Source organism: Dasypus novemcinctus, chromosome 6 (assembly GCF_030445035.2).
Source record: "Dasypus novemcinctus isolate mDasNov1 chromosome 6, mDasNov1.1.hap2, whole genome shotgun sequence".
Classification (NCBI taxonomy): domain Eukaryota; kingdom Metazoa; phylum Chordata; class Mammalia; order Cingulata; family Dasypodidae; genus Dasypus; species Dasypus novemcinctus.
Genome location: NC_080678.1, coordinates 35,773,663 through 35,801,278, shown reverse-complemented (window position 1 = coordinate 35,801,278; position 27,616 = coordinate 35,773,663). Strand labels below are relative to the sequence as shown.

General features: G+C 59.4%; 1 protein-coding gene and 1 long non-coding RNA gene across 11 annotated transcripts in view; one reads left to right on the top strand and one right to left on the bottom strand.

The window, feature by feature from the left end:
• PAX2 (paired box 2) overlaps positions 1-10,187 on the bottom strand; it is an 81,485-nt gene extending 71,298 nt beyond the window's left edge. For 2 of the 10 annotated variants that reach the window (XM_023588971.3, XM_023588970.3), the window contains exons 1-4: positions 9,342-10,187; positions 7,851-7,961; positions 4,139-4,307; positions 3,192-3,389 (exon numbers count right to left, since the gene is read on the bottom strand). In XM_023588971.3, coding sequence (XP_023444739.1) covers positions 3,192-3,389; positions 4,139-4,307; positions 7,851-7,961; positions 9,342-9,753 — 890 coding nt within the window. In that variant the 5' untranslated portion in view covers positions 9,754-10,187. Of the gene's footprint in view, positions 1-3,191; positions 3,390-4,138; positions 4,308-7,850; positions 8,572-9,341 lie in introns of those variants that run through there. The other 8 variants (XM_004459172.4, XM_004459171.4, XM_058298512.2 and 5 more) reach the window with 6 other exon arrangements.
• A 4,260-nt stretch (positions 10,188-14,447) lies between these two features.
• LOC131278694 (uncharacterized) overlaps positions 14,448-27,616 on the top strand; it is a 67,971-nt gene continuing 54,802 nt past the window's right edge. The window contains exon 1 of the long non-coding RNA XR_009186099.1: positions 14,448-14,635. This is a non-coding gene — a long non-coding RNA (uncharacterized lncRNA). The remainder of the gene's footprint in view (positions 14,636-27,616) is intronic.

Below are 27,616 nucleotides of genomic sequence, written 5' to 3'. Positions count from 1 at the left end.
TACTGGGGTAGGAGCTGAGGAGCCCACAACTCCATGCTCAGTGATCAGTAACCCAACATTTAGAATAATTCAGATGAATTCCACATACTAAGCAGCCCAGTCCACCCTCTGGATTCTTGACAGTGGTCTCTCGGCAGAGGCATTTCTATGAGGATGTGCTAAAGGAGAATGCAGGTTGGATGGCCGAACCTTTAGCATGACAGGATCAGAGAATGCCAAAACCCATTTTTAAAGCATGAAAAGCAATTTAGTTTCTAACCGTAACAGCATAGTTCAAGTGCGGCAATAGCATCTGTTTGGGGGAGGGGAGGATGGAAACCTGACAATTTGGCTCAGGTGGGTGAGCATGTGTGGACTTCCTTTCTTGCCAACCAGCAGTATAAGCACACGCTTACTCCTAATAGATATAAGGTACCCGACACGAGTGGGCGCCTCACCAACACAAGCCTCTCAACTCAAGAACCACCTGTTCCCCAAGGCATTGCGCTTTCTGCACAGAGGAAAATCGCCAGGCTCTTCCTCCGTGAGTGAGAATTCTCAGAACTAAGAACGGGCCAAACTCCTGACATAACCGGCACCAGCAGAAATGCCCTGCCTTTACTGGGCATTAGGGTGAAACAACACATCTCAAAAAGGCCACCCCTCATCCCCATCAGAACAAAGCACCTACGGGAACGAAACTAAGGGCACGGTGTACATATGCACCCCATCAGCTCCGACTCAGCAGCACCCTGGGAAGCCCCCAGAATTCTTTCCAAAATATGAAACCTGGCAGGATTCTGTCCCAAAGCAAAAGCATGAGTAGCCCGATTGCTCCTCATTGACAATGCCAGCCCCATGCCACAGCTGCTGACAATGCCAGTTCCATGCCACAGCCGTTGACAATGCCAGCCCCATGCCACAGCAGCATTCCCACCCCTCCCTCTCCCTCTCCCTTCCTCTCCCTGTCCCTCTCCAGCAGCATCTGCCCACAGATGGGCATTTCTCTGACCCATAGGAAGCCTCTGTGCCCCTCAGGTGGCAGGGCACAGTGGTGTGGGCAGATCCTGCAGCTGCCAGCTGAAGTGGTTCTTTCTCCCCATCTCAGCTCACTTGCGGCTCACTCCTCTACTCTCTCCCAGTTCTGGTAGAAGCTCTTCAAGGCCTCTGGAGCCTGATCCAGGAGTCACCTAGGCCCAGCTCTCCTTGACTTTACAGGATGAGGGCACCCTAACTCAGCTTCCAAAAATGTGAGGGTGTATGCTGTGGGGAGGAAGGGCAAGGGGTGCTGGGCAGGGCTGGCACCACGCCTGCCTGGGTTGCTCTGCATCTCAGCCCCAGCAAGTGAAGCAAATTGCCTTAACCACAGAGGTTGCTCCAAAAGCTTGCAAATCCCGCTGCTTACAAGCATTTCTCAGATGTTCTCCCGAACACGGTTACCCAGACCCAGCCCCTCTGCTCCTCAGCAAGCCATTCTTGGCCTCAGATGCTCTCCGCCCAAAATCTCAGTTCCAACTCCCTCTCAAGACCAGCAACTGGCTGAGAGGCTGAGGCTTGGGATGGCTCAGAAAACAAAGCTCCTTCCCCTTCCTGACTGCCACGCCTGCCTCCGCCCCAAAGCTTTCCCAGCTTCTCCCCTGGCTTTTAAATGCAAAGGGCTCATTCCTCTCCCAAAGCTCCCAGCATCTTTCTCCAGTTCCTTCCGAAGGTGTCTGAATGTCAAACCTCTATGCTTTCAATACCTGGCTGAGCCAGGTCCAGGGAGCTGGAGGGTTTTCGGAGGGTGTATAATTAGCTGATCAGTATTATGTTACCCTGTTCATAACTGAATAACCATTTTAATACAGATGGCACACACTGGGATAATTTCTGGGGTCGCCTCGCAGTACGTTACAGCACGAGTGTGGCAGAGGGAATCTTCTTTAGCCAAGGTACATTCTACCAGCTAATTTTACCTGCTGTTTTCAGGATGATTTGGGATAATTCCATATCATTTGCAAAATATTAAAAACCCTTGATATGTGATGCCAGTTTCAGAAAAAGGCACCATCTGAATTATTAGTTGTCCTGATAATGAGCCTACGAAGAGTGCAAAGAATAACAAGGATAAGAGACCCTTGGCCCTTTTCTTTCTCCTGTGGGAGCTTGTCTTAGAAGGGGGCCAGGGATTAAAAGGCTGGTCAAGGCCGCCTGGGACCTGCTTCTGGCTGCTCTGCGGCTCGGGCAGGATCTTTGCAGATGTCAGGTTCTCAGTTCTGCCACTGTGGAGGCTGCCTAGATTCCTAGCCCCTACTGCTCTTTGTATGTTCTGTGCCCACCACAAAACACATTTGCACATTGGCCGGAGGTGTAATGCACAGCAAGTGCGTGTGTGTTCTGCCAGAGAGCACGCTAATGCACGTGTGTTCTCCCAGAGAGCACCCTGGAGCAGGCTGAGAATCGGAAGACCTAACTATCCTGTGCTGCTATGTGTCGAGCTGATTCTGGTCTGTGTGGTCCCCACATGCCTGCACCTGTCATCAACACAAAGCCTTCAGCCTGGGGATGGACACCCTTGGTGGATGGGGACATCTCCCAAGGTTCAGCCTCAGGGTCCAGAGTTCTCCCTCTCAGCCTGGTGTCCCACTCTCTACCCAGCTCCCCTGCTGCCTGCCAAAGGCTGGCTGCTGGCTGGCGTGGGCTCGGCAGGCTTGGACGCCAGTGCCTGTCCGCCGGAAATTTGTGCGGGAGCTAGGTAGCCAGGCCTGGGCTCCGGGGAGGCAGGCTTTGTGGGAGTTAGCAAGAGGGCGGGGGAGCCAGGACAGGCCGCTGCCCCTGGGGAAGGGAGTGCGCCTTTAGAAAGGGAAGTCTGTTCTGAGGCGATGAATAGACACTGGTCATTTTAAAAGACTTCAGCTGCGGGCTGTGATTGTCTCTAGATACCCAGGCAGGTAATCTAGGAGTCTTAATTACCACAAACACTTGGATTCATTTCCAGGACGCCGGCGGGAGAAGCCTGGCAGGGAATACTCAGGCCTGAGCCCGAGACAGCCCTGTCTGTCTACCTATCGCTCTGCCTCCCCGGTCCCCTCTCCCTGCCCAAGGGACTTTGGGCTTGGAGCCGGGCGGAAGGGCGGAGGCTGGAGCACTAGCAGAGGCCGGTGCCCAGAGACGCCCCTGCGGCAGGGGCAGGAGCTGGAGTCCCGCCCCGCAAGCCCCGGCAGCTCGCTCACCTGTTGATGGAAGAGACGCTGGGCACTGTGTCGTTGTCGCAGATGCCCTCGGCCAGGAGCCGGTCGCGGATCTCCCAGGCGAACATAGTCGGGTTCTGTCGCTTGTATTCAGCAATCTTGTCCACCACTTTGGGCGTCGCCACCTTAGGCTTGGAGCCGCCGATCACCCCGGGCTTGATGCTGCCGGTCTCGTAGTACCTGCGCCGGGAAGGCCGGCGGGGTCAGCGCCAGGCGCGCGGCAGCCGCGGCGTGGGGGACGGCGCAAGCTCCGGGGCCGCCGGGCACCCTCGCGCCAGAGGCTGCGGCGCGCGGAGTAAGAAGGCCTGGCTTGGCGGAGCGCGCTTCCCGAGGGCGCTTGGCTAGGGCCAGGGACGCGGAGGAGGACGAGGGGGACGCTCCGCCCGACGAGGCCATAGAGCTGTGTGCTGCGCGCCCGCCAGCGAGGCGGCCCCGAGCGTGACAACCCGGCCTTTCATTTGGCAGGAGCAGGAGGAACAGCGCTGCGAGGCCTCCGGGATGACCGCATCGAGGCACCTTGCACTCCCGAGCACAAAGCGCCTGCGGGTACCCGGAACGTCCTCCCGCCTCCCAATGTTGCTTTTTCTCCGCTTTGGGACCCCACTTGCGCTCCCTACCCTAATCCTCCAGCCCCTCGGTCAACATGAGCTTGGCTAGAAGAGGCGTCCCTCCCTTTCAGAGACCCGGCTCGGGCCACTTCCACGCGAGGGCCCTGGGGCAGGGCAGTCTCTGGGTGACCCTGCTGCACCCTCGCTCCTGGGGCCGCGGCTGCCACCTGAGCTCCCTCTCCAAAAGAAGGTCTCCAGAGCCCCTGGTGTGGGGGATTTCTCTTGGCGTCCTCAGCTTTCAGCCGAGCCCTCGGGTCAGAGAGCAAGCACTGGCAGAGAAAGGAGGCAGGAGGCCGATGGGGGCAACTCCGGGGCCCTCACCTGCCCAGGATTTTGCTGACACAGCCGTGGCTGACCCGCAGCTGCCGGGAGATGTCGCAGGGCCGCACACCCTGGTGGGCGAGCTCCACGATGCGCTGCCTCACCACGTCGGGCAGGGGCCGGCCGTTCACAAACACGCCCCCGAGCTGGTTCACACCCCCGTGCCCTGCTGGGGAGAGACAAGAAAAAAACACAACACCCCACACACAGCAGGGACCAGCCATTAGTCAGCATCCTCGCCCGCCTGGGCCGTGCGAAGGGAGCAGGCAGGGCGGAGGGGGCCGTTCCCGGACTGGCCGAGAGGGGTGGCCTGCCCACCACAACGCGGAGGACAGGGGATTGGACCTCGAGGGGCCGCTGAGATGCCGGAGCGCAGACGCTGGCCGGAGGGCTGGGCAAGAAGGAGGCTCTCAGACAGCTGCACGCAAGGGAGAAAGTGAGGGAAGGAGAGGAGAAGCAGAAAGGAAGGAAGGGAAGAGAGTGTAGGGAGACGAACAATTAAATGAATGCGTGCAGCAAGGAAGGTAGGAAGGCGAGGGGACGAAGGGCGGAGCAGCGCTGGCGGGATGGCATCCCCGTCAGGGGGCGTTTTCGGTGTGTCCGAGACCTTAGATGGGGATAGATTCGGGGTTCGAGGACTGCTTGACTCTGTTTTTAAGGGGCCAGAGCACAGAGAGGGTCTAAGTCCCACACTGCCTCCCACCCCCTACCCCTTTCCTTCTATTTATTTTTAATCGGAGTTTCCCCACCTCTCATTCTGTGGGTTTTTTTTTTTTTTTTAAATCAGGACTTTTTCTGTCCTTTTATTTTTTTGATCTTCAGATATTTAGAGAACTCAATCTCTAGATCATCTCTAGAATGTCTAAAGTTCAAATGAAACCAGGTGGAGGGGGAAGACGCAAGAGGCAAGGGCCCCGGGTCTGCGGCGCTCGGAGCCAGGGAGGCGGCGGCGAGCCGAGCGGCACGCGGCAGCCGCGGGAGAGCGCAGGCTGCTGGGGCTCGGGGCCTTCCGCTTCTCTGGGCGCAAGGCACCGGCAGGCACAGCGCGCTGAGGACTCACGGGGCACCCGGTGCAGCCGGCCGGAGCCACCTCGTTTCCCTCTGACCTCTCAGACTCGGTAGCTGCCGGGGAAACCCAGCCGCGAGGGCGATTGCTCCGCGGGCCAATATGAAGGCGCTGGGTTTCCCATCCCGCTCCAGCGCGAGCTCCCAACCTCAGAGCCCGGGCAGCCACCGTGTGCCAGGCCTGAGGGCGCTGCCGGGTGCCCCTTCTCCCGGCCTGCAGTCTCCTTAGAAATCCTGCACCCAGAGTGATCAAACCGCAGCCGCAGTTACTGCGCATTCCGAGCAAGGAGACTTCTAGAGCCGAGTCACACCAGACCCAGGCGACTACCTGCAACCCCTGCCCTGCCAATCTCAGAACGCTTTCGGAGAAAGCGGGGACATCTGCGGCCCCCTCATCTCCCGCCCGTTTCCTTCAGGAGGAGCTAGAGCAAGGGTGGGTGAAGCCCTTGGGGAGGCGGCCTCTGATCGCGAGGGCAGGAGAAGGCCGAACCCTTTCTTTAACCCCCTCCCTGGCAGGTCTCCCCACCTCTAGCCCCACTCCTCACCCCTCCCCGCCCTCCAAACCCCGATCATCAATAATTTAGGCCCCGGGAGAACTCGCGTTACCGGTATGAAAAGGCGGCAGCTGCGGGCAGATTAAAGATGAATAATTCAGCCTCCCCGGGCTCCGGGCCCGGCCCCTCGGCCCCAATCTAAGGGGTGGGGATGGAAAGGGGCACGGCGGGAGTCCAGGGCGAGGGGGGGCCTGGACTCGGCACCGAGGAGGGCCTGGAATGCGCCACAGCCGCGGGCACCCACTCGGCTGCGGCGGCTTTACCGCCAGCCCGCGGATCCGCCAGCCCGCGCCGCAGCTCTTTCCCTTCCTCCGACCACCTTCAGTATGCCTGGTCCCCTTTGGGTTTCAACGTGGCACCCATGGGTGGCCCGGGTCGGCAGATTACCCGGAATCCGCAAGAGGGGAGAATGCTAGCCCGGGCGGCCAAGACTGGAGGCAGGCGGGCAAGGCGAGGACAGCGGGCAGACCCCGGTCCACTCCCTCCGAAAGGGAGCCGAGGCTTTCCAGCCCGCTCTCTGCTCGCCGCGGCAGCCCGAGGCCCGGCTCCCGTCCCCTGTGCTTGGAAATTATTTAGAAAATGTATTTTATACTAGGGATTTTTTTAAAAAGCTCCCTCTGTAAAACTACATATATGTCTAAAGAAAAACACAGCTCTCTCTCTCCTCGGCTCTCTTGTCAAAGCACAGATCCAAGCCAGGTCTAAAAAGTTTCCCCGTGAAAAGTTACAAATTATCTTTAATTATTAATCTCCAGGCAGAGGAGTTTTCTATTTACAATCTTATTTATCTAAAAAATGTCTGCTTAAAAATTTTTAGAATTGTTTTCCAAGCTAAAGACAAATGACATGAGTTGGATAAATTAAAATTTCATCAAAATAATTCCCTTTTTCCTATTTTTTTTCTACCCTTCTTTCTTCTGCAACATCCTTTTGATTTTCTTTCTTCGATTTCCTTCCTCTTGAGTTCTCTTTCCTTTTCCCCCAGCTTTGGCATTTGCCTGCCTTTTGTTCTCCCCCCCCTCCCATTTTCTCCCTCTTTGCAGACCCCCTGGCCATGTTGCTGGCTGCCCTGTCCTCCCTCCACAGGAGTGAGAGGCTCCCAAGGAGCCTCCAGAACAGGGAGCAGAGTTGCCCCAGGAGCCCCCTGGGGGGGAGCTCCTTTCTGCTGACTTTGATTTTGCCCCAGAATCCCCCTTTGTTTTTAGAGCATCTCCTGGGCAGAGGTGGGGGAAGATGACCAAGGTGTCCTGCCAATCTCAGGCTTCCTACTCAGGGAGAGGAAAAGGGGAAGGAGAGGTAAGGAGATGGGAAAGGAAGGGAGAGGGAGAAAGTGTTTCAACCAAGCCAGCCAGAAGCTGGGTTTTGGCTGAGCAGAGAGGCACCGGAGCTGCTGGGAGCTGAGGGTCAGAGGGGGTACCCCACCCCCACACGCTGGGCAGGAGTGCCCTGACACTGAGGCTTTCCACGTTGGGAGTGTCTTCCTGGACACCCACAACTCTAAGTTCAAGAAGGCTAGAAAGGAGGGGAGGGAAGGGGGCTATGGGGGAGGGCAAAGAGAACAGCACAACACAGAACCCTGAAAACTGCCTGCCCATTAGTGGCCCAGCCCAAGGCCAGAGGGCAGCCAGGGAGGGGGACAGCTGGAGCTAGGTCCTAGCCTGGGAAGGACCTGACAAACTGAAAGGGGCAGGTGGTAGAGAGAAGGCAGGTGATGGACACCTGAAAGGAAGGAAGGAGGGAAGGAAGGAAGGAGGGAAGGAAGGAAGGAAGGAAGGAAGGAAGGAAGGAAGGAAGGAAGGAAGGAAGGAAGGAAGGAAGGAAGGAAGGAAGGAAGGAAGGATTGGATAGTAAGAAGGATCGGAAGGTAGGAAGGAGCAGAGAGAAGTAGGGTGAGAGAAGGCGAGGGGAGGGAAGCTAAAAGGCGTGAGAAACACGGGGCGAGGAAAGGAGAGAGGACGAAAGAGGGGACTGAGAGAAGCAAGCATGACCTCCTGGATGGGAGCTGAGAGCAGGGGACCAAGGCCACGGCAGGTTGGGACAGGGTTGGGACGGGGAGCCCCGAGCCGAAGCAGGAGCCGGGCGCCGGTACTCACGGTGCATCGCGGAGAAGGGGTCTGCTTTGCAGTGCATATCCATGGGGAGGCAGAGGAGCGGGAGCAGCGCGGCCGCCGCCGCCGTGTCGCCTCGCAAACTCAACTTCAAGACTTGAGGAGAAAAGGGAGGGACGGTGGGGGGGGGGCGGGATGAGCGGGCGCCCGGCTGCGGCGGGGCACGCCGGGCGGGGGCCGCCGCGCTGCGCTCGGCGCGGGGATTCCTCGGGGCCGGCCGAGGCTGGCAAGCGCAGCGGCCGCAACTTCCCGCCGTCGGGGCGCGGGACTCGGCGGTCACCAGAGCGACCCCAGCGCGGGGGGCCGGGCCGGGGGACACTGGGGGCTCATGGCGCGCGAGGCGGTTGCGGCCGGGTCGGGGAGGCTGCTCGCTCAGCTCCCCTGGAACCCGGTCATCCGAGAGGCAGCGGTCGGCGAGGGCGCGGGGCGGGGGCGGCCCGAGGGCGCCTGGCGGGGAGCTGGGCCGCTCCAAGTGCCGGCGAGTTGGCGAAGTTGGCAGAGAAGTAGCAATCCCCGGGATGTCCGAGCGGGCGCCGGCGGGAGGGGAGCGCAGGAGCGGGGCCCCCGCCCCCGGAAAAGGCCGGCGCACGCCGCGGCGGCCGGAGGGCCGGGAGGGAGGGAGGGAGCCGAGCGGCGCCGGCAGCGCGGGGCTGGCCCCAGGTGGGTTGCGGCTGCGAGGAGGCTCGGCCGGAGACTGGAGCCCCGGCTCCCGGTGTGTGTCTCTCTAAAAGCTGCAAAGCCCCCTCCAGACCCCCTCCCCCTCCCCGCGCCGGGAGATGGATGACTTGTCAGACAAAGGCAATAGATTCCACCACTCTGTGATTCGCCAGCGCCGGAGCCCCGAGCTTCGGCGAGGAGGGCCCCGCGCCTGTCACTCCGGTGCCGAGGAGAGGAAGGGAGGGCAGGGAGGGGGAAGCAGGAGGGAGGGAAGGAGCGGCGGGCGAAGGAGGAGGGAGGGAGGGGAGCGGCCGAGGGGGAGGGGGAAGGGGAGCCCGGGATTAAAACTACACTGAGAAACGAAACTCGCCGATAAGATAAACGTTAGATAAGGATAAAGAGCGGCGAGTCTAATGAATATTCAGGCAATGACAGAAGGCCGCGGAGCGCACGGCGCTCGGAAGCTGGCCTGGCAGTCCCAACTCGCCCAGCCCTGCCAGCCACCGGCCGGTGCCCGCATGGGCCGCGCGGGTCCCGGCCCGGTCTGCATCCCTAGTCCGAATCCCTCTACCCAGCTCTGCGATCCCTTCTGTTCCTTCTTGGCTCTTCCTCTCTCTCTCCCGTCCTTCGGTCCTTCCCCTTCCCACCTCCTCACCCACGGACCCCCAATTCTCATTCCCGAACCAAGTGCCCGGCACTTTGTCCTCTCCAGTCCCACGCGCGGCTGCGCCCAGGGCCTCCCTCGTTCCCTTGCTCGCGGGAATCTGGGCAGAGCGCTCGGCTCGGCAGCGAGCGGGAGACCTCCGGCGGGGGACCCACCTGCCTCGGTGGGACGCAGCGGGCAGTGGGAGAGCCCAAGGACTTGGCTCCTGGGCCCTCGGGTGCCAGAGAGGGGGCTTGGGCAGAGAGACCGTGCGGAGAGGCCGGTCGCCGGCGGCAGAGGACGCGGAGGAGCGAGGCTCGCTGTCCCCGGCTGAGGAGAAGAGGCGGCTGCGGACGCGGCTGAGCGCCGCCCCCGCCAGCTCGCGGGCTCCGAAGCCCGCGCAGGAGGCGCAGCGCGCCCGGCCCCTGCCGGAGCCGCCGGCCCGGGCTCCGCAGCCCTCGCCAGTGCTCGCTCGCCTGCTCGCTCGGGTCCGCTTGCACACACCAGGCAGGAGAGGCCCTTTGTCTCCCAACTGGTTAAGTACAGAATATCCGGGAGATCTTTATGAAATATTTTCCCTCGTCTCATAAATCATCTTGGCACTTCAGCTGATGTTTTAACTCTCTCTCCCTCCTTCGCTCCCTCCCCCCGCTTCCCAGGTCTGCGAAAGGGCGGCTCGGCGAAGCCCGCGCGGCGCAGTGCTCTCGCAGCCGGGCCCCGGCGCTCCCCCGGTCCCTGCCTGCAGCCCCAGGCGCCCCGGGAAGCGCCGCGGACTCGCGCCGCTGTGCCTGTCGCCCGGACCCTGGGCGGTAGCTAGGGCCGGGGGGCTTCACCCTCCCGACTCCGCCAAGAGGAGATTCCTGCCTGGTCTCCCGGACGCGGGTTGGCGGGGCACCCTTTCTTCTCGGGCGGGGCTCGGGCCAGGCTCAGCCGGACCGGGAACCGAGCCTCCCACTCCTAGGGGACCCGGCGTGCTGGGGTCCCGGCATTTGCCTTCCCTCTGGTATCCTCCTGAGCCCGATCTGCTCATTCCACAGTCGAGGTACCTTCCGCGAGGAAAAACCCCTACCTGCCGGCCCCCCTCCTTCCGAGTCCCCACCCCCACTTCCCTTGGGTGGCCGAGCAGGTTCCCTGGGGCGGGAGGTTGAAGGCGCAGGGTCCGGCCCCGAAGGTCAGTCTCTTCCTCCGGAGGCCTGCAGGTGGCGCTCCCGGGTTTGCTTTGGCCTCACAACCCCACGAACACGCAATAACTTCGTGTGGGGAGCGGAAAAGGAAGAGTTTGCCGAGTCTAAAGGGAACAGCTCGCAGGCCGGGAAGCAAGGGCCTCTCAGATAGTGTTGGCTGGCCTCCTTCGGGGAGGTCATTAACCAAGAATTTGGGGAGGGCCATCAAGGAAGGGTCCCGACTGAGACCAGCTCAGAAGAGCTAAAGGACCCCTTCCCTCCATGTCATCCTGTGCTGGTCATCCAGAAGTTAAGTCTTGGGCAGTCTGAATTATTGGGGGAACAAGACTAGGCAGAACCCCCCTCCACACAGAGTCACAGATTATTCTAGAACCAGCTAGACATATCGCTATGTTACATATACTGGGAAGCAGTGTGGGCAGGGGGAAAAAAAAACATGTCTTTACGTTTTAGACAAGAGGACTTTTCACATTTTGTAAAGAAGGGACTCGATGGCCAAAGTGTTCTGGAAGTTTACTTGTGCCGCTATCTTTCACATGCACCCTCTGAGGAGTGAAGACCCTTCCAGGTTAGTCCAACTCCCAGGCAGCCCCGGAGAGCCCAGGCACTCACATGGCACCCCCCTGCTCCTGGGGCCCCCTGCCCTAGCTGGCCATTCACCCCACCACCAGGCCAGCCCCTAGCAGCTTCCTCTTTAGCTCCAGCTAGTCTCTAGGTCTAGAAAGTCAAAGAGTAACCCTCTCCCTGGCCATGAGGATCCCCTTTTAGCAGGGCCTCTGGCATCTCCTAGGGCTCCCCGGGTGAAGGACCCGCCTAGGGTTTCTCTCCAGCCACCGACTTCCTTTCCTGTTCTTTTCCCTTTCTTTCCTCGAGTGGGGGGGGGGGGGTGGAGGGAGGGGGAAGAGCAAGAAAGGGGGGGAAAGAAAGGAAAGAGAAAAAGAAAGAGAAAAAAAGAAAACAACCCAACCCCAAACACAACCCGGGCTCCGACCTGTCAGGGTTGGTTGCTTTTCCCGTCTGCCTCTAAATGAACCTTTTCTCTCTGGTGTTTTCAAAGCTGCCCTTCCACCCCCCAACCTTGGGGCATTTACACTTCAAACAAGGCGCCCGCCTCCCTGCGGAAATTTAAAGGCAAATAAACTTTTGGGGAGTTGCTCTGATACCCATCTCGGGATTTGCTTCATTAGCCGCCTCTGTGTATCTGATCTGCCCAATAAATCTTCCTTGTGGATCTCGCTCCTTCGCCTTCTCCGCTCTCTTCCCTCCCAGGCTCGCCCGGCGCCCGGCGCCCTCGCCTCCTCCCTCCCGGCCTGGCTCCCCGGCTGGGCCGCGCCTGCTCTGCGCGGGTGCATGGGTTGGGGAGGAGGTGGTCTGCATTGAGCACCCCCCCACACCCACCAAGGTGTGTACACATGCACAGGCACCTCAAGCCAAGCCAAAGCGATTCGCACCCCGAGCTTCCAAACGGTTTCCTGGCAGATTGTGCGGGAACTGAATCGCCGGTGTCGCCGCGTCCGCGGCGGCAGCTGGCCCGGGTTCTCGCGGCGGCCCTTCTGCTCGCCTTCCGGATTTCCCGCGCCCCCCACCCTCGGCCCAGCTTTCTCTGCCCGGGAGGACAGGCAGAGGTGCGGCTGCCTCCCCTCCGCCTGCGGGGCTCCGGCCTGGGCCCTACGCCGGCCTCCAGCCGTCGGGGAAGGCAGCCGGGCCGGGCGGCCCGCGCAGCTTCCCAGTGGGGCCCCTCCCCGGGCCGGGGCCTGCCTTCCCTCCCACCTCCCGGGGAGCAGCGAGAGGAGCCAGGCCGGGGCTCTGAGGGAGGGGATTAGAAATTCCGAAATTAAATCTATCTCCCCAGGAAATGCTCCCCACAGCGCGGACCAAATTAAACGCATTAGAATTCGGGGGGGAAAAGCTGTTTAGAACCAATGGGAAAAAACTAGTCCGAAGGGAAGAGAAGCAGAAACGGAGGAGAGAGGAGAGGAGCGGAGAGCAGAGGCGCAACTCGGTAGCCGGGTTCCTTTTCTAAATTGTTCCCAGTTTTGGAAGTCCCCACCTCAACCACCCAAAAAAAGTTAGTTCGCCAGACATCAAGATCCGGGATTGGCGGCCCGTGGCCCACTCGCCGTCAGGGTCCCGCACCCTCCGCGGTCAGATCCCAGGCAGCGGCGCACGCACCCCGGACCCCTCTCCCCTCTCCAGCTCGGCCGGACCGGCTCCCGCCCGGCCCTTCCCCCTCCCCCTCCCTATTCTCTCCCGCCCCTCCCCCCTCCTAGCCCTCCGGTCACGTTGGAGGATGGTTTTTTTTTTTTGTTTTTGGAAGAGCTTCTGGTACAATATGGAGCACCATGGGCTGCAATTTCACACTCCACAGCACATTCCCCCTAAAGCTACTTTCTTTTTTTTTTTCATCTAAGACCCCCTAATTTCTGCTTCCTCGCTCCCTCCCTGGCTCCCTCCCTCCCTCCTACTCTCTCTCTTCTTTTCCCGCTTTTGTTCCTAATATTTGGGCTCCCTGCGTGAAGCCCGGGGGGCCTGAAGCCCCCCGCCCCGCCCGCTCGGTCTGTTGGTCCTGCGGAGGCCGCGCGCACGTGCTGGGCTTTTATCTTCCCGGCCCCTCCCCCCTGAACCCGGTTTCTCCTCACCAGAGGTCCCCGCGACCTGCCCGGCCCTTCGCAGCCCCTTTGAGGGGCGAGGACAATGCGAGCCACTTGCCACCAAAGCGGCCTCTTAGCCGCACGGGCCTGCCAGGTGGCTGCGGCCGGTGGGCCACCCGACTGGGGGCCGAAACACGGTCAAGTCAGGAGGACCTGGGCCCCTGGGCCCGTGGGGCCAAGAGGTCCGGTGAGGCCCTAGCCCTTCCGGATCAGATCGGGACACAGCCTGTCCTCACACCCCCCAGGCACACAGGGACCTCCGCACAGCTGGAAGGGCCGGCTCAGCGCACAGCCCTCCCGGAAGAGGCGCGGCCCGCTTGGCTTCTTTGAGCCTCAGTTGTTTCACTGGTAAAAGGGCCGTGGTTAATACCCGTGGAACTACCCAATAGCAAAATATTTTGAAAACCAAACCTGTCTGTAGTAGATTAAGGAGTAAATGCCCAGCTTTCTGAACCCATAACCCCCTACACAGAGCGGAGGAGGGAACCAGAGGGCTTTGGGCAGGGGTGTGGTTGTTTGTCACCCAACTTCTAGCCTCTAAAGGGAACAAGGGATTCTTCACTGACCCCCTTCCTGTGTTCCTCCCTTCCAGGAGTTTATTTATTTATTTATTTACTTAGTCTTTCCTTTGACTGTACCCCATTCCATCCCGGTTCATCAATCACTCTGCTGCTCTCTCCCCACCACCACCACCACTCCATTTCCACTTCTTCCTGCACCCCCTCCCCACCTCTCCCCCTTCCCACCGCACCAGCACAGCTGCTGGAGGATCAGTTAAATTCCTCGCCCCCCACCCCCCTAGAGCCGGGTTAATTGTGGCCTCAGGTGCGATCCCCTTCAGGCCAGTTCGCCAAAAACCGTGGGGAGGAGCTGGCCCGTTGGCCGAGACTTCGGGAAGGAAATCCCGTCCGGTCCGGTTCCAAACAAAGAAAGTTGGTCCTCCCAGGACCTGCAGTCAACCTGCCACAGCCAGAGCCCAGAGCAGCGGGGAATGGCCTGAGCCGGGGGAGGCGCGGAGGGGGAGAAGGCAGTAGAGAGGAGACCTGGAAGGGGTGCTGAGGGGGCAGAAAAGGTGCTCAGCTCTGGGAGGCCTGAAGGGGCTGCTTTGGGCGAAGCCGAAGTTCCCACCGGGCCAGCTGTCCCCCGCCCCCAGGCCAGGGTGAGGAAGTCCGAGGGCGGCGGGGTGGCGGTGGGAGTAATGATTAACGCCCTCTCCTCCGGGCCGAGCCCGCGGCCTGACCGGGCTGTGGTCTGGGGAGACAGTGCGGGCGCTCGCCGCCTCGGCCGCCGCGACGAGGGGAGGGGGCAGGCGGCGGCAAGGGGCAGCCGAAAGGAAACCGAGTGCACGGCGGGGGGAGCGCAAGTGCAGAGCCGGGACAGAGGAGGGCCCGCGGAGCAGCCCCCGCCGCTCGCCAGGGCCAGGCAGGGGCCGGGCGCGCTCGAGGGCGCCGCGCCGCAGCGCTGGAACAGTTGGCGAGGGGCGGGAGGACCGCGGCTGAGTTTTGCCGGAGTTGCGAGCAGATTCCAAATCTACTCTCTCGGATCCATCCGCGGCGCGCCCACCCTCCCTTCCTGCTCTCCCAGCAGCTGTGCGGACGCGAGGAGCAGGAGGAGACCGCGCAGAGCCGGGAGCGGGTAAGACAGGGGCAGACCCGCCCGCGACAGGCGGGGAAGCCAGGGGGCAGGGCCGCCAGGCGGGGCCCGGGCCGCCCGGCGCCGGGAAGGGGCTGGAGACAAAGGCGCCGAGCGCAGGGGAAAGGGGAAAACGAGGGAGGGGGCGGGCTGAGACCTGGAGAGACCCAAGGGAAGGGGGTTCTCCGGGGAGCGGCGGAGGTTTGCGGGTACTCCTGCCTCCTCCCCCCACCTCAGCTTGGAGCCGGGATGTCCCGAGGGGCTCACTGCCGCTTGGGTTCCTAGAGGGTTCCTAGAGGCCGTGGGTCGGGGCAGAGGGTGTTGCTGGGGTTGCTAGAGCTGTGGGCGCCAAGTGTGCGTGTGTGCACTGGCGCCTGCGGGGCCTGGGGCGGTTTAGGCCAGCGGGGTGGGGGCTAGGAAGGGAAGGGGTAGAGGCTGCCCCAGGCTCTGCGGGCCTCTGCCCTCCACCCTCGAGGTCCAGGGCCGTCTATTCCCCGAACTTGAAACAAAAGGGCTGGACGGAATCCCTTAGAAGCCAGTGCAAGGTCTCCTTCTGGCCAACGTCCTTTGGTTTGACACTTTAGGGTCACCCACGTCCGGGGTTATTTCTTAACTTTCTGTAACTGTTCCTACAAAAGAGAAGGCGCAAAGTCAATCTAGGAAAGGAAAAGACCTGGGTCCTAGGAGTTGCTTGGCCATGTCTACACAGGCCGAGAGTTATAGACCCGCAGCCAACGAACACATTGAAGAAACCAACTTATGCGGGGAGCAAGCCCCTTCCATTTTCTAAGTAATTTTCAGTGTCTCGTTGGGGGCGAAGCCTCTTTCGGTGAGGGGAGCCGTGTGTGTAGTTGTGTTGTGAGGGTGTGTCAAGGTTTGGGGGTGGTTCGCAAAGGGTGTCTAGGCAGACAACTGTGTTCCAGGCGGGGCTGAGATGGGCACTCAGGACCCATATCCAGCCACCCCCCACCCCCACCCCCACCCCCGTGCCCTCAGCTGGGGCTGCTCAGAGGCCAAGGGCTCTTCCAGCAGGCCGCCAATCAATCCTGCAGGCCAGCACAACAATTCATAGCGGAGTGAGGAGGCCTGGCAAAAGAGGGCGGGGAGGAGTCAGGCAGGGTCTCCCCCAGGCTCTGAGGGCCTGGCCCCCCCAGGGGGAGAGGGGGGATTCTGTGAGGGCTGAGTGAGACCCAGGAACCCAGAGCTCCAGGACGGAGAGGCAGGGGACCAGCGCCAGAAAGCGCCTGGGACAGGTCAGCAGAGCAAAAGGGAGAAAAAAGAGGACAGCAAATAAACGGCTTATTTTATGGTTCTCGGGGGATAGGCTACGATGGCCAAAGACCACAATTGCCCCAGCTACAGCTTTTCTCCCTCCTCCTTTCCCTTTCCTTTTCCTGGTATTTTTCGCTGCCCCAGAACAGGCTCCGTGAGACTAAATAAAACCCGCATCCTTCGCAAACCCGGCTGTGGCGGTGGCGCGCCGGCTACCGTCAGGCGCGCTCTGCTCTCGCGCTAGTGTCATTGTCACATCGAACTAGCGAATGGGGCCCAAAGGGGTGGGAGGTGTCTGGGGTATGCGGGCCCCCGGGAAGCAGTGCCTCGGTTAGACACGGCTGTGGGAGAGGAGGGCAGAGGCGCGGGACGGGGCGGTGAAAAGAGAAAAAAGAGAAGGTGGCTGGGAGTGTGGAAGCCTCTGTGGGCTCCGTGGGTCCACCTCCAAGGGAACCATGAGTTCCTTCTCTCAGACCCCACGCTGCTTCCTGCCCAGCTCGCTGCTGCTCCTCACCTTTTGCCAAGCACCGGCCGCAGGGAGCGCTTGCTTCCCTCGGGTAAAGGCGGAAAAGGAAAGAAGGGAAAGGAAGCCCTGTGCGCAACCCAGCTTCCCCGCCGCGGCTCTGGCCCGTGCGCCCCGGGAGCAGTTGCCAGGCCAGGCACAGGTAGGCAGGTGCTCCTGGCGACATGGGAAGCACTCTGAGTCCGTCTGGAGCAGTTGCGTGCCAGGAAACTTGGCGTGGGGGCCCTGACAGGCGTGCAAGGATGCCACCCGACAGCTCTGCCATCTCCTTCCCGAGGACCTGGGGAGGTGGCCTGGGTGCATCTCCTGGAGACTTGGCGGGTTACCTGGTCCATGCACCTCTGGCCTACAAGGCAGGGGAGCTGCCTGCCAGGAAGGAAAAGAGAAAAGTAGGAGTAGGAGAGCCTGAGCTAAAGGGACAGGGAAAGAGAGAGGGGAGGGGGTGGAAGGCGTCAGGAGGCAAAAGAGATCCAGATAGAGTGAGAGAGAAGCCCTGTGCAGGAGAGGAAGAAAGGCGAGAGGGGTTCCCATGGAGGGCCCAGCCATTAGGTCTGTCCTTGGGCTGCATATTTATACGGTCGAGGGGGTGCACAGATGGGCTCTCAATTGAATTCCATCTTCAACACCATCAGAGATTGATTTTGTACTCGCTTTTAATTTTGCCATAATTAATTAGATCATTACAACTGTTTGCTATTGATCTCCCTACTTAAACCTCTGGTGCGGAGGGGTGGCCCAGAGCCCTAAAAGCTCAGGAGGCCACAGTTGATACTCCTGGTGGCCCAGGTGCCCCAGTGGGGTCAAAGCCCAGGGAGGGGGGTGGGGGCAGCCCAGGATTGGGCCAAGGAACCAAGAGCAGGGAAAGTGCTGGGGGAGGGGGGAGTGAGACCTAGGTTATCAGCTGAAAGAACTGGAACCTGAACTCCTGGGGGCGGCAGGGGAGGGGAGAAATAAGAGTTGAGGAAGGGAAACGTGGAGGGGGGAGGGGATAAAAGAAGTCCTAGAGTTAGGCCTTGACCTCTGTGGAATTATTTGGAAAACTCTGGAAACTGATCCAACCATCTCCCTCCCCACCGGTCCAGAACTAAACTTGGGCACTTGGGCTTCCCACCCCTGCCCTGCACCAGGGCACCAGGTGGGCAGTCAAAGCTGAGTGGGCAGGCTTGAGGAGGGGTGGGGGGGAGGAAAAAAAGAGAGCAGCCCTCCACTCCCTTAGCCCTTTGGGTAAGCAGCTTCAGAATCCCCTCCTTCCTTCCCCCCAGGCCTCCCTAGAGCTGTGATTTTCCCGGGCAGGAGGCTCTCTTGACACACACAAGGCACATCTACAGCAGTACTCACACTTCAGTTCGTACTCACATACCCACAGACCCTCACACACGCACACAGACATGTGCACACCATGCTTCCTCACCCACCAGTACACGTGTGTGCCCACATGCCCACACTCCCTTCGCACGAGAAGGGAAGGCCTTCCCAGTGCTGCCAACGAAAAGAAGTTGCACAATATATTTCTACATGGAAAGAGAAAGTCTTACAAGCACAGTAGAAAGGAAAAGGCAGGCTCTGCAGACACCAGAAGTCATAAAACTCCCATTTTTGGGGTGGAAAGTTTTTAGTAGTAGATCTAGAGGACATCGGGAGGGAAGGCCCCAGAGACCCCTGTGGTGGGGAAAGGCCGCAAGTCCCATTCCCCGGAGACCCCCCGGGGTGGGGAGAGGCCACAGGTCCCAGTCTCCTGCGGTTCAGAACCCTGACGCGTCCCAAGCATAGCAAAGAAAGTGTGGAGTCCGCTCTCTGCTGGGTGGCTTCCCACCCCGTCTTTCTCAGGTGCCACCCCCCACCCCCAGCCCCGGCCCGAGGCGCTGACGGGCCGCTGCGGGCTCTTACCTGCGCGGCCGGCGCGCTGTTCCATGCTCTGCTCCCCGCAGCCGCCGCCTGGCCGGGGTCTGGCTCCCGGCCCCTCCGCGGCCCGACAGCGCGTCTCGCTTTCGCCGCCGCCGTCGTCCCGAGATCTGCGCGCAGCCACCCAAGACCGAGCGGCTCAGATAACCCCCGCTGCCCGCCGCCTCGGCTGTGCGCTGCGCTCGCGCTCACGCCCCGCCACGCCGAGCCCCGGCCACGCGCGGAGCAGCCACGCCGGGCCGTCCGCCCCGCGCCCACGCGCGCCCACGCGCCGAGGCCCTCAGCCCCCGCAGGCAGGCCGACACACCCTGGCTGCCCGAGGCACCCCAAAACGGAATCCCAGCCCAGACGCCGGCGCGCCCTCCCACCCCACCCCCTCTTCTTCGCTGTCTTAAGCTCCTGTCAGTCGCACAGCGTCGCGAGCAGGGGCGTCCTCTCTCACGCACTCCCCGACTTTGCGCTGTTCCCCTTCGACACGACTCCCAGCACTCGCCCGTTTCCACTTTTGGACATCAGGCTCCGCAGTCTGCCGCACACCACAGGTTTCCGGTCTCAGTCCCCAAGACTCCGACAAACTCTCCCCCACTTTCTGGGCCCCAACTTACTGGGGCCATGGAGTTGTTCCCCGGAGGAGGCGTCCACCAATACATCATGGAGCTGTTTACTAAATCCCTCATAATCTCTCCTGCTCCAAGAACTGCGGATCCCTTCCCTTCCCTTCCCCCAAGCTGGGATTAAGAGGAAAAGGTCCTGACTTCCTTGCCCTTAAGGAGATGGTGAGGGCAAGAGGGAAAGGGTGAACCCAAGACCTCTCCCAAGCTCTCGTCACACTCAAACGGCTGCCTCGGGAGTTACACTGCTCCCCAGCATTCTGGTCCCCTCACCCCAAGTCTCCTGGACCCACAGACCTACACCCTCACCTCTTCTCATCAAAGGCTCACTTTTGCTTTGCCACCCATCATGGCCTCCCATCCTGGAATTCACACCCCTCCTGCATGCCTTTCTCATAAATTATCCCTGGAACCTCTCACACAGCACTTTTCTCACACTCACTCTCTTCTACTACTCTCTCTCACACACACACACACGCATGCTCCAATTCCTACCCCCCACACTTGCTTCTCACTTGCCTCACTTTATACCTATACACACTTGCTCTCTTACTGTCAGAGACCACCTTGCTCATACACCCTCAGTAACACTGAGAGACCATAATGGAAAGCACTGGGTGAGCCCCAGGGTGCAGGCATGAGGCAGTGGCTGGCCCCACCTCGCACCCAAAGGCTCAGGCTGAAAGGCACCCAGGGGCCGCGGTGTTCTCGTCAGTCAGGGACTGAACGTTGCCCACCAGGACTCTCATTCATGGCAGCTGAACTTCCTTTGGAAAAATTGTGCATCAGGAGACAGGAAGCTGGAGGGGCCCAGGAGCCCAGAGGCCAAACCTATATTGTGGTTACCGGAGGTAAATTTTAAAAACCTTTCTACAGAAACATGAACTTCTACCCTTTCAGACTAATCATGGCAACATTTGTGGTGTAAAATATCAGACTTTGTTGATGTTCTTTTATTTTTCTCTTCTTTAAAAAAAATCAAACAGGGATTTTCCAGTCTGAGACCATAAAAGCTTGAAAAGTTAAAAAACATTGTTATACACAGAGCAACATTCCCAAGGACAGGGATGGGAGCACAGCATGCATAAATGAAACCCTGGTCACACACAAATCACAGGCTATCTTGTGGTCACTCCATTGCACACACATGAGGTGGTCACACATATAGTCTCTCACTGTCACCTACTCAGAACCATGCCCAGTCATGCACAAGGGCTGTGACCCATGAAGCCACACCTTCACGGCACAGTTCTTTGTGCCTTTGTTTCCTCTTCTCTAAAATGGTGATAATGACCCTTGCCCTTCTCACAGGTTCCTTTCTCAGCATGAGATAAAGGGTGTGGAAGTGATTTGTAAAATGTGAAGTGTGACCACACACGCATTAGTTATCCTTGCTCCTGAATTATCAGAGACGTGAACCTCCCAGGCGCACACGTAAGGAGGCCCTCGCCGGGAACCAGGTGCTTTGAACTGGGGATACACACACTTGGCTCAATGCCCCCTGCCTGCTCTTGAGCCAGTTGGTCACAGTTACCTGACCACAGGACCCAGGCTTGGGGCAGTGCCAGGGCTGGGGCCTTGGCTCAAGGGAAGGCAGCTGAGGCCATTGTGCTAAGCAGCCTGTCGCATACCAGAGGGGCCAGGCCAGGGGTGGGTGGCGGTGGGGGTGGGGGGAGGAGCCTCCTTAGCTCTGATAATCCTGGGCTTTGGAAACCTACAAAGTGATGCCCAAGAGCCCATCCCCAGGCCTCAGCCTCCCTCTAGCCTCCTCCCTCAGTCTCTGCCTCTCTTTGTCTCCCAGCCCTCACCTTCTGTCCCACACTGTCTCTCGGGCCCTTTTGCTCATTGCCCACCCCATTGATTGAAAATCTCTCTCAGGTTCTCCAAGGAGTCCCAGGAAAAATGATCCGCCAGCCTATTGATTCTTCATTAGAATTACATTTTCACGTGTGCTAAATTGGTTTTAAAAGCTTTTTCTGTTGTTATTGTCTTGTCAGACCCTGCGGTCCAGGGCAAACCAAGTTTAAACGTTGTGGCTTCTTAGAGAAAAAAAAATCACCAGGGCTTGGTCTGTGATTATTCGCCTTCCTTCCTTATTGTTGTCATGATGACAATTGTGATTTGGTTTAAGCAGCTTTAGGAAAAGGGCCCTGCAGGAGGCTACTCAGGTCAGGCTGGGGCTAGGGAGGGGGCAGATGAGGTAGGGGGTGGGTGGGAGGAGTCTGAAGGCTCTGGAGGAAATACATCAGAGCAGTTTTCTTTCCCTGAAAATTAAACTTAGCACTTGAACCTGAATTAATTGTTTTGGGGGCAAGAGGAAAGGAGAAAAGTTTTGAAATAATTTTTATTTCCTCGCTCCCATTCCAGATTGAATGAAGGAGAACTAGAAAACACGAGCGCCCTTATTCTAGCTGCTTCCCTCTCCCTTAAATAGCTGGCTGGGGGTGTTGCCAGTCTCCCACAGGGTGCTGAAGGAGACATGACAGTCACACAGACCCTGGGACTCATTATGCTCTGTGCTGGCCAGGGAAGAATAAATCCAAACCTAGGGGAAGAAGATGGAAGAAAGAAGCAAAGTAGAGAAAGGAGGAGGAGAGCCCCATAGAGCATCAGGGTCCAAACTGAACCCAAGATACACAAAAAGGAAAGGAAAGGAGGTGTGCAGGTGGGGGAAAGAAACCAGGGACAATCTGCTGATAGAGGCAGAGAAGCGAAGGACAGAAGAGGAGAACATGATGGAAGGGAGGGAGGGAGGGAGGAAGGAAGGAAGGAGAAAAAAAGGAAATGTATATAGAAAGGAAAAGGGAGGGAAAGACAGAGAAAGGGATGGAGAGAAGTCATGGCTGCCCAAAGGCCAAGCCCTTGGGAGCTCCCAGCCCCCTCCCCAGCTCCCCCACCCCATCACCCCACCACCCCCTGCCTCCAGCAGCCCACAGTCGGCGCTGGGGCATGGGCACTGGGCGCCGGCAGAGCCCAGGCAGGAGAGCCGAATGTCTCCGTGATGTGTTTATCCCCTAATCAGTTCATTAGTTATAAACAACATGACATTAGAAGTTAGGAGGCAGTTGATATTAATTTTTATTTAACTAGTTGATGTTTAATCCGTCACGCCAGGCTGGGTAGCAGCGAGAAAGATCTTCCTGACACAAAACCAGTTAGAACTTCATAAGGCGCAATCAGTGTCCGCGCGTTGAAACAAACAAGAGAGACAGAGAGGGAGAGACAGGGAGAGACAGAGACAGAGGCAGCCCCGCCGGCGACCGAGGCGGCGAGGCAGGCGGGCGGGGTGGGGGCCGCCCCAGGTAGAGGGCTGGGGAAAATAATCTCCAAAGGCTGAGAGCGCGGAGAGGACGGCTGGAGGCAGAGGCTCCGGAGCCCGGCCGAGCCTAGTGCGGCCCCGACGTCACGTTGAGGCCTGGGGCTGCGCCAGGGCAAGGCCCGGTCCTGCTGCTGCCCGCTCTCTGGGTGCGGCTCGGCCAAGCCCGGCTGCTGCCAGCCCCGGAGCCTTCGGCCGCGGGCCGCCGTTTGCGTGTCCGGCGTCCTGACGGGCGGCCAGAGGCTCAGGTCCCGGCCAGGCAAGGCCCCGGCTTTCGGGAGCTCTGTCCTCTCCAGGGTCCCGAGGCCGGGGACCCCTTCCCGCCTGGCTTCTGGAAGAGGAGGCCGGGGCAAGAGAGGGAAGGAGAACAAGAGGAGGAGTTGGGGCCCAGAGGCACAAGTTTGATAAAGTTTGCGGCGGTCAGAAGCTAGAGCCGGGCATGTGTGCACGTGTGGGTTCGGGGGTGCTCGGGAATGGGGGGAGGCCCGGGAGCGCTGCAGGTGGGGGAGGGCTTCCCGAGTCCGGCCTGCGTGCAGGCCTCCGAACAGGAACCGGGGTGCGCGGGTCGCGGGCTCCTCGGGTGGCCGTGCCGGGTCGCGAGCCCAAGGTCCCCCGAGGCCTGCCCGTCTTAGGCTCCCTCCCCTACCCCCAAGCAGGAGCGCTCGGCTTTTTCCACCTCCAGCCCGGGGCACCCGCGGGCCACCGGCTCGGTCACGGCTTGGTGCGCGGGCACGCAGGCGGGGCGGGGCTGTAGTTTTCCGCCATGGCGAAGGACGCTCTTTGGCGGGGCAGGGGCATCCTCGGCCGCGCGCAGACACCGGCCGAGCATCTCACCATTTGCATGTTAATCTGCCTCCACGGCGAAAAGGAAATCGCTGAAATTCCAAAGAAAATTGCCTCTTGCCAGCGGTTAATAGTTAACTCGGACGGGAAAGTTCCCAGGGAAGGGCGAGAGCCCCGGCGAGGGGCGCAGGGGAGGCGGCCGGGGAGGGCCCTCCTCCGCCCGGGCCTCTCCCGCGCCCGCCGCGCCCGGCCTGCGCGCCTCCCCTCCTCCGCCCGGTGCGCCCCCCACCCCGTAATTAGCATCGTTTAGTTCACCAAACCCTTCCTGGGATAAATCTGTTCCCTCGTTCCGGGGCTCGGTTCAGCACCTGATTCCGCCGGGTGAGGCGAATAAATCACCGCGGCGGCGGCGGGGAGCGGGACCCGAGGCCGCCAGACGGAGGCCGCCGGGACAACGAAAAAGTGAGGACGGCGGGCAGCAGCGACGCAGCGATGGAGCAGCCCCGGCCCAGAGAGTGAGGGGCGCGGGAAAGCCCCAAAGAAAGAGAGGAGTGAGGGTCAGAGAAAGAACGGCAATGGGGGAGAGAGACCGAGGCGGACAGAAGGGAGGCGAAGGAGCAGGGGGCGTGGGGGGGCGAACAAAAAGAAGGGGGACCTGAGGAGGAGGAGGGAGAAGTTAGAGAAGAAAGAAGAGAGGAGGGGGATTAAGACAGAGGGGGCAAGAGAGTAAAGAAACATCGAAGACAGCCCAAAACGCAAACGTTCTTCTCTCCCCCAACTACACCCCTCTCCCCTGCAAGGCGCTGCCGGGAAAGCGCGGCCCCCCTGCCGCCCCGATTCTGGGCAGCGGCCGCGGACCCGGAGGCCTCGGCGGGGAGCATAGCCTGCGGGGACTCGGGGCTCTAGGCGGGGTCGGGGGCTGAACTGGACTCGAAGTTGAAGGCCATCTGCCCTGGCAGGGGGCAGTGTTTGGGTGTGGACTCTCGCCCCGGCTCGTGGCGGGGGAGGGGAAGGGGAGTTCAAAGGCGCCTCGGGAGCCGGGGACGTCCTGCCCTGGCGCCGAAGAAGGGGGGCCTGGGAAAAGCCGGCTGAGGTCAGCCCCGCCGTGTCCCGGCAGCTCTCCAGCAGGGCCTTGGAGAGGTCTCCCCGTGGGGATCCCCGGCGCCCAGCCCGGCGCGCCCCGCACGGTGGCGGAGAAAAAGCAACGCGGCGAGAACCGCGGCCGGACGCCAGCGGAGGGCGCATTTCCCGAGCCACCTCCCGGTGGTGACCGAGAGGCGCGGCGAGGATTCCGCCCGCGCGCGGGACAGGGTCCGCACAGGGCTGCCCGGGCCAGAGAGAGGAAAGAGGCAAGAGAAGAGGAGAAAGAAGCGGGGACGGAGGAGGAAGGAAGAATGTTAGGGAGCGTCTCCCCTGTGGTCTGACAAGGCCTCGGCGTGGACGGAGGAGGGAACTCATCCCCGGGCGAACCCCTGTGCTGTGGCCCCCAGGACGCCGGACCGGGAGACTGATATCCAAAAGGCAGTCTCTGCACTTGGGACGAGGGAAGGCTTCCCTGCCCGCCACGCAGCCCCTGGGACCACAAGCGCTTAGAAATTTTCCGACCTTTGGGACTTCCGGTTCGATGCGGGTACCACCCTCTCTACTCCTCTTCCTCTCTGACCCGCCTTGTCCGGCTCTGTCAGCCACAGAACTGGATCAGGGGAGTGAAAAAAAAAGAAAGAAAGAAAGAAAAAATGACCTCCTGGAAGGAGATATGTGGCTCAAGCAGTTCCTACTTCCTCAGGGAGGCAGGATGTGATTATTATGTAGACCAGAGTCCTCTGGACTGGGGAAAATAGGGGAGCAGGGACTGAACTTGGCCGGCTGGGAGAGGCAGGGCCCTGGGGGAACCCTGAGATCAGTCAGCCACTAAACCTGGCTCCCCTTTGCACTGGACACTGGAGCTGTAGAGATGACCCAGACCCATTACCTGGTGGCAAAGAGAAAGCTATGAATCAAGAAGTTCCCCAAAGCTGGAGGAGTGAACTGGGGTACAGGGAAGCACAATCAGGGGTGTCAGGGAAGGCATTGTAAAGGGGGTGAGGTCTTGTGTCATGACTAGATACACATTAAATACAGAGGATAGGTGGGCCAAGGCTTTCCCAATCAAGAGCTCCAGGAACAAAACCTTGGGGAAGGGACAATAGCCAAAGGATTCTGTGAGGGCAGTAGGCGGATGAGGGAGAGGCTTGGGAAGTAAGTCTGGGAGGTTGGCAGGAGGCAGCTGGAGGAATGTAAGTTTTCATTTTCTCCTCTAGGCCATGAGTTGCCATTGAAAGATTTTAAGCAAAGGAGTGCAAATATGTGATTTGGAGGAGAAAGACTACTGTGGAGGTGTGGACAATGGGCTGGAGGTAGAGAAGGGCAGCAGAGACTGGGAAAATGGTAGCAGCAGAGGAAGATGTGAGGTCTTGAAGCACAGAAGTTCGAGGGGGCTAGAGAGGGAAGGCGGTGTGTGTAAGAAGTGGAGTCTGTCAAGGACTCTGTGTGTGTGTGTGTGCTGTGGGGTGAGCTGGTAAATTAAGGCCTATCTAGCTTTCTGGGAAACTTTAGCCTCAGGTCTGGAGACAACATTTTTCTCTCTACCTCCCGCACCCCTCACCAGACAATCTCATAGAACAATGCACTGCAGAAGGGGATAATTTCTTGCCAACCCCAAGACAATGAAAGCTGCACCCAAGAGTGAAAAGTATGGAGTTAGGAAATCCTAAGGTGAAATCTGCCTTTTTTCAGATCTAAAACATACCAGCTGTGTGATCTTGGGCAAATCCCTGGGATTCTCTGTGCCTGTGTGTCCACATCTGTAAAATGAGGAAAAGAATATCTGCCTTATGGAACTTCTGGTGGTTTAAATAAGTTAATATATTCATCCCATAGAAGCCATTTGACCAGCCTTGGGTTTCTGCATGCATTTACTGAGCTTTGGCTCCTGTGGCAGGCACTGGGGGGCAGGGACAGCAAGAGCAGTAAGACAGATACCCCAGAGAAGTACTCAACCCTGCCGGCAGACCAGGTACCCTCAGGCGCAAAGTAGATAAGAATAATGGCAAAAAAGCAATGAACATGTCTAAAAGGCTTACTGTATGGCAGGCCTTGTCCTGAGAACTTTACAGACATTAATTCCTTGAATCCTCATCTACTATTATTAACCCCATTTTATAGATGAGGAAACAGGCACAGAGAGTTTTAGTAACTTGCTCACAATCACAGAGAGTGGGTGAAAATGTAGAATCTATACCTAAACACTGTCTCCATAACCCACTGCGTAAGCGCACGCTATACTAGTTACTCCCAGTGCCCACGGGGAGGGCAGAGGGAGAAGAGATCCCGGCTGTGACTCAGAGGTTGAGTGGGCCTGAGAGGACGCCTCAAGGGCATGCATGCTGACACCCAGGAGTCCTCCTCCCCTCTCCCTTCCAGACCCTCAGGCCACTCCCTTTCACCACCTCCATGCTCTTCTCTCTTCCCTGCTCAGACCCTCTGAATCTGAGGACTCAGTGCTGGCTCCTGCGAGTGGCCCAGCAAGAGAGTGATCAGTGAGGCCAGTGGGCTCCCCAGTCCTCAGCCCGCACAGGCAACCCAGAGCCCATGCTTCAAGAGCTGCTCTTCACCAAGCCTTGTCCCTCATCCTGGTGCCCCCAGTCTTTTCCGGCTTCCAGGCCTGGGTCTCAGGGGAGTAGCCTGAACTTGAGGGAGGCTCCCCTCCCTCACATGTCACTTTAGCTGGGCTCAGCCTCTGATCAGGCCTCAGTGGTCCTGATGCTCAGCTCCTGCCACAGACAAGATTTTCCTGGACAGGACCTGATGTCCCCCATGCAGGCCTCACCTGGGCTGCCCCTTGCAGATTCCCACCGTCTGCTGGGAACTGCAGAGGCGCATGGAGCATTCCACTCATGAGCCCATTCTTTCTGCTGGCTCTGCAGCTGTCCTCAGAATTGACTTTACTGTGTGGCCGCAGAGCTGCCCTCCTGCCAACATCCTACATTAAGTGTCCTCCAGTCTCTCTCTTCTCTAGGCCTACAGTGGTCTCCACCTCCCCCTTGGGGCAGGAGTTGCTTTTTCCGAAAGACAGAAGTTGAAGTTCTGGAATGATCCAGGAATATGGTGACAATGACCATCCTTGCCTTCCCTTAACCCATTCAAATAGAGGGAGGCAAGTAGAAAAGTGTGTGTGTGTGTGTGTGTGTATTGGGATGGCTTCTTATTCCTCAAGTTGCAGCACCCTGGAGCAAAAACATTTATGGACTTGATTTAGGGGGTCTGTCTTCCAACTTTGCAGCCCAGTGTTTCGAAAACCTTCCTTGGACAGGGATAGGAAGTCAGGCAACCTGTCAACTCATGGAGAACAGACACGGGATGAAGGTGGCTAGGTTAAAAAAAGGAAAAAGAAACAGACTGGGTGGATGTAAATTAGAGAGAGGAGCTTTCTATCTTGCTGCTTCCAACCTCCACTCCAGCTACAAAAGCTGGGGGTGGGGGGTGCTGCCCACAACATCCCTGAAGTAAGTGCATCCTCTCCCAAGGCTAACTTCTCT